General features: G+C 35.6%; 1 protein-coding gene across 1 annotated transcript in view; it reads right to left on the bottom strand.

Annotated features, from left to right (window-relative positions):
* LOC107092384 (contactin-associated protein-like 4) overlaps positions 1-4,834 on the bottom strand; it is a 182,368-nt gene that overhangs the window by 34,038 nt on the left and 143,496 nt on the right. The window contains exon 17 of the mRNA XM_015386843.1: positions 127-345. Coding sequence (XP_015242329.1) covers positions 127-345 — 219 coding nt within the window. The remainder of the gene's footprint in view (positions 1-126; positions 346-4,834) is intronic.

Consider the following 4,834-nt stretch of genomic DNA (forward strand, 5'->3'; position numbering starts at 1 on the left):
GATTAATCGAAAAAATAATCGTCCGATTCATCGATTTTTAAAATAATCGTTAGTTGCAGCCCTAGTCTCCGGTCATGAGTGGACAAATTCTAACAACTCTTAACCTAATGGACATTTGCACCTCACCGATGAACAGTTGGCTGTTGAGCTGCAGGTGGACGTGCCCTTCAGCAGGAGCTTCCTGTGTGGCCACAGGCAGGCTGTCCAGTCGGAGGGAGGCCTCCTTTATGTTGCGTTCAGCGTGAACTTGATGCCAGCGGTTGTCATTTAATGGGACTGTCGATTCTACTTGAACTTCCAGCGGGCCATTACCAACGTCGAAGGAGAAAACCACCCGGGTAGAAGCTTAATCAAGAAAAAGCAGAAAGAAAGGCAGAAAGTAAGCTGAGCTATAACCAAGTGTACATAAAGAAAAGAAAGATACATTGTGGAGCGGATAAACTTCACAGAAGATCTTTTTGTCTGTTTTGAGGGAGAAAAATCATCTATTTCTACATTTAGATGAAGTTTGAAATCAAAGCAAAAATATTTCCTAACTAAATCACAATCTGATGAGAAGTAAAGCATTCATGACAAGACAGATAAAAACATAGATTAAAGCATAACAATTTATTCTAACAGTAAACATCGGTTTCGGTTTAATGAGAACTGGATTTCTGGGTTAAATCTATTCAATATTCAGGTAACAGAGACTGATGTTTCTTGCCAAATACGACTAAAAGCAAGCCTCACTCATGTCTCTACATGGTTCACGCTGCAGGTCTACAATGAGCCAATGCATTGAATAGGGAATTGAGACAGGAGCTGTAAACAAGCAGGTTGCTTTGACTCAAGTGTAGAGAGAGAAACAAACAGACAGGGGGATGTTGGGCTCTCTGGAATAAAATTTAATTACTCTATTACAACAAAACAACAATGTCAACATAGCTTCTAACTAAACAGAGTAGGAGTAATCCTCACAGGATATGAAATAAAAAAGACTGATTTGGTACCATGAGATGATAACATGAAAAAAAAAATGATTATAGTTTAATTTTTTCCAGCCTGCAGCAGGTCTGTTAGGATAACTATCTGAGCAGACTCAAAGAGATGATTAAGGAAGGAAAACATGCATGTAGTACAGATGAAAGCATCTTTTAAATGCAAGTTTTGACCTACATGAGAATAAAGCCCGTTACTAAACAAACAATGCAAATAACATAAATAAACAGACCTGTGAACAGGAAAGAAGAATATGAACAGCTCAACAAAAGACACAGATGATAATAATAAAAACGCCCTCCAGACACAAATTACTACACATGACAAACTAAATTAGAGCACTTTCATTTTTACTTTATTTGAAGAATCTTAATAGACAAACTGATAAAGAGGACAGACTGATTGTACTGTGAATGTCAATTTGATAGCAGGATTAAAAAAAAGAAATTGTTGCTATTTTCTATGCCTCCTGATTTGTATTTTTTATTTTATTTTTTTTTTCGTGGTCAGATCTCAGGATCAGGACCAGTTCCCCAGACAGTCTGTAGCTGCCCTGTTTCAGCACAATGGACAGTTCCTCTGTGGTGGAAGTCTTTATTTACTTCCTCCAGGATGTCTGCTGCACTCTATTTGTTTTTCCCATCAAAGAGAAAAGATTTAGGAGAGCGCAGAGGCAACAGAGGGCCATCCCTCATGTTTTGCTGGTGGAAGGTGGGGATGTATTGCTTTGGGAGCACAGAAGAAGATGAAAAAATACCCCAGCATACAGAGGTAACTTCATTTAGAAATTTGTTCCTAGGCCCAGCTAGGATGTCGTGGAGCAATGTGCTGGTGATGGGAAAAGAGGGGTTGGTATACATAGGTGGAACAGCTACACAGACAATGATTTCCCCTGAGAGAGATGGCGGGGGTTTGGTGTCCCACAGCTCAATTCTTCGTCTGTTCTTTACATCCAACAACTTCCAACAAAGCAAAACAAATACAACTGAAAAATCTAACCCAAGCTAGAAAAAAAAAAAAAAAAATACAACCACCCAATAACAACAAAATATCACAACACACGCCTGCCAGGGCCTCTAAGTGAAGCTCACCTTTACCACAAATCTAAGTCATAATGTACTGAAACACAGCCTTTATTATATAACCTCGTATATCCCCTTATATGCTGGCATTTACAGCTAAACATTCTTTTTGTTTTCTGTTCATGTTTGTTTGCTGTTGATTATCTGCTTTTAAACCCATTGTAACTTTCCCTCATTGTTCTGTCTGCCACATTAAAAGCTTTCTTGTAACGTGACAGGTTCTGTAGATAAATGCATATAATTCATATTTTTAAATACTAATGAATGTCACCAGGAGCTTGGTATTTGTTTAGCCCCTTACTTATTGTTTCTTTTAAATACCTCTATTCCTGTTCTATTTTTGTCGTCTGGTTTTCATCTTCTTCCTCTATTCTCTTAGTTTCTTTAGGTTTCTACATCTAGTTGTGTGAATTCATGTTATTAAACATGAGTTGTGTTCTGATTAACGATTTGTGATCATTGGTTTAAAAAAAGATTTCTGGCCCATCGTTTCTTTTACAGCTGTTTACATCGTCTATTCATTTGTCTTAACCTTACTTGCAGCATACACTAGAAAGCAGGGTTGACTTCTGACTTGGCCCTGTCACCATGGCAACTAATCTGCCTCAGATCTGATTTGGTAATAAAGACAAAAAAAGGGCTTCCTGTCAACCGATCAATAAAGAAATGTTAATAAAAGAAATAAAAACACACACCTTTTATACTTCTATTTAAAACCTTATACTCAGATAGAAACCTTAAAGGGAAATACATCAGCAATATAGATTGTTGTGTCACAAAATAATAAATTGATACGTGTTATGTCTTTACATTTATGTTCATATTGATGTTAAGTGTAGTATTCTGTTTAAAGACATTTTAAAATAATGAATTAGCCCCAGCATCCTTTTTTAGATCATTTTGTGCAAAAGGAGGGTTTTAAACAGTTCTGATTGTTGGATAGATGGTATAATTATTGACAGATTAAATAATAGGAATTTATTGTTGAGAAATGTTTAGATTTTCACAATCATTCGCTGTTTTTAAAAAATATTTTGATTCAGTAATTACTTAGTAATGATTAATTTGTATAGTTCATAAATAGTTTCAGTGCACTTCTTAAGCTTGGTTCATTTTTACATTTAGCTCATGCATTTCAATCCATTGTCATTTCTAGTGACCCTTTTTAAATCATAAGAGGCTGTTGACTATCTCCAGCAGTCACTGTGCAAGAGGTGGAGCATATCTCCAGCAAATTGCCTTTCCATCGCATCACATAACCGAGAGAAAGAGAAAGCACAGGATAAACAACCAGGCACAAACACACACATTCATTCAGACCTAAGGGCAATTTAGAGGGATCCAATATGAAAAGAAAACCAGGGCAGGTTAAATCTGCTTTGATTCAGTGGAAGGGTGTCATATAATCTAAGAATTTACTTGTGAGAAACAGAAAGTCTGCCTCCAAGATTAGGTGAGCTAGGTGTTATCCATGGATTTACAGAGAAGCCTGATTTCCTGAATTATGTTTTATATCACGCTGCATTCATCTCTTGAAGCAGATCTAGTTGCTTTTCCTCGATCTTCAGAGCAAATTTTAAAACCTTGTTTTAAGTGGCAAGGAAATTTTATACACCCAAAGTCGAAGTGTAACCGTAAATGTTTTTAGGTGGCAGCTCCACTGTCATAGAATATGGTATTATATGACACTTTATTATGTCAGCTGTTGCTGAGCTAAAAGAAAGCCTTTTTACACCAAGGTCCAGCCAACAGTCAGCCACATCTCAATCTTAAACTGTTCACTGATTGGATTTTGTCCTGCCAAAGAGCTTTGCTTTAAATGAGTTTGGAAAATCTTGGCCTGGTGAGGCAAAATGCTGTTCAAGCCACTTTGAATGGGGGCACTCTTATCTCTCAAAAAAAAGGCATAATTTAAAAGCCATCACAAAATAGAGAAGGCAAGGATAAACCACTAAATAATTTTTTGCTGCTGCCAACAGCAGCATCCAAAGGCCAAACTCTGTCTCTGAACCAGTAAATAAAAAACAGAATAAACATAAACTATAAAAAAAAATGCAGCTAAAGGCAATAAATGTTTCTTTATAAGTTGGGTTCTGTTAAAGGTCTCTTGCTGGTAGAAAAATATGGTTTGAAATGTGTCCAAGTTTCCTCTCTCTGCTCAGGACAGTGGACGGTAATGTTATACACATCAATAGTAACCCATTAATTTCCTTCTGCTTGACTAATTTTGCCAAATTAAAATTTTATCAAGTAATGATATTTGATTAAAAAACCTACAATCAGTAAATAATCAGATTTTATAAGATTGGATAGAATAATTGATTTTTTTTTACTTGTTTTTCTTTTGATTACTGCAGTAGAGCTTGAAATAATTTCTCCTATTTTTTTATTTAAAAAGAATGAAATCCTTTTTTTAAATAAGACAATATAATGATGACATAAAACATATCTTTCACACAGCTGATTTCTAAAGGTTTAATAAACTACTCAAACCTTTGCAATTTACCACATTAAAAATGACATAAAAAAAAGACTGGCTGCAGTAATTATTAGCTTTGCTTTTCTGCGCTAGCTTTGAAAATATGTTACTATGTGACAGGAAAAATTTACAAGGTAGATAAAAGGATATTTTTCGCATAAATTAAAGGGTTGATATTGATGCTTTAGTAACATCAGTAAGGACAACCAAGGATGAGTATAAACTGACATGAAACGTGACTCAAAATAACAAACAAGACAAAAGAAAATGACTCATTTATTTTCTGAAGGTT

This window comes from Cyprinodon variegatus, unplaced genomic scaffold, assembly GCF_000732505.1.
Source record: "Cyprinodon variegatus isolate N-32 unplaced genomic scaffold, C_variegatus-1.0 Scaffold17, whole genome shotgun sequence".
NCBI lineage: Eukaryota > Metazoa > Chordata > Actinopteri > Cyprinodontiformes > Cyprinodontidae > Cyprinodon > Cyprinodon variegatus.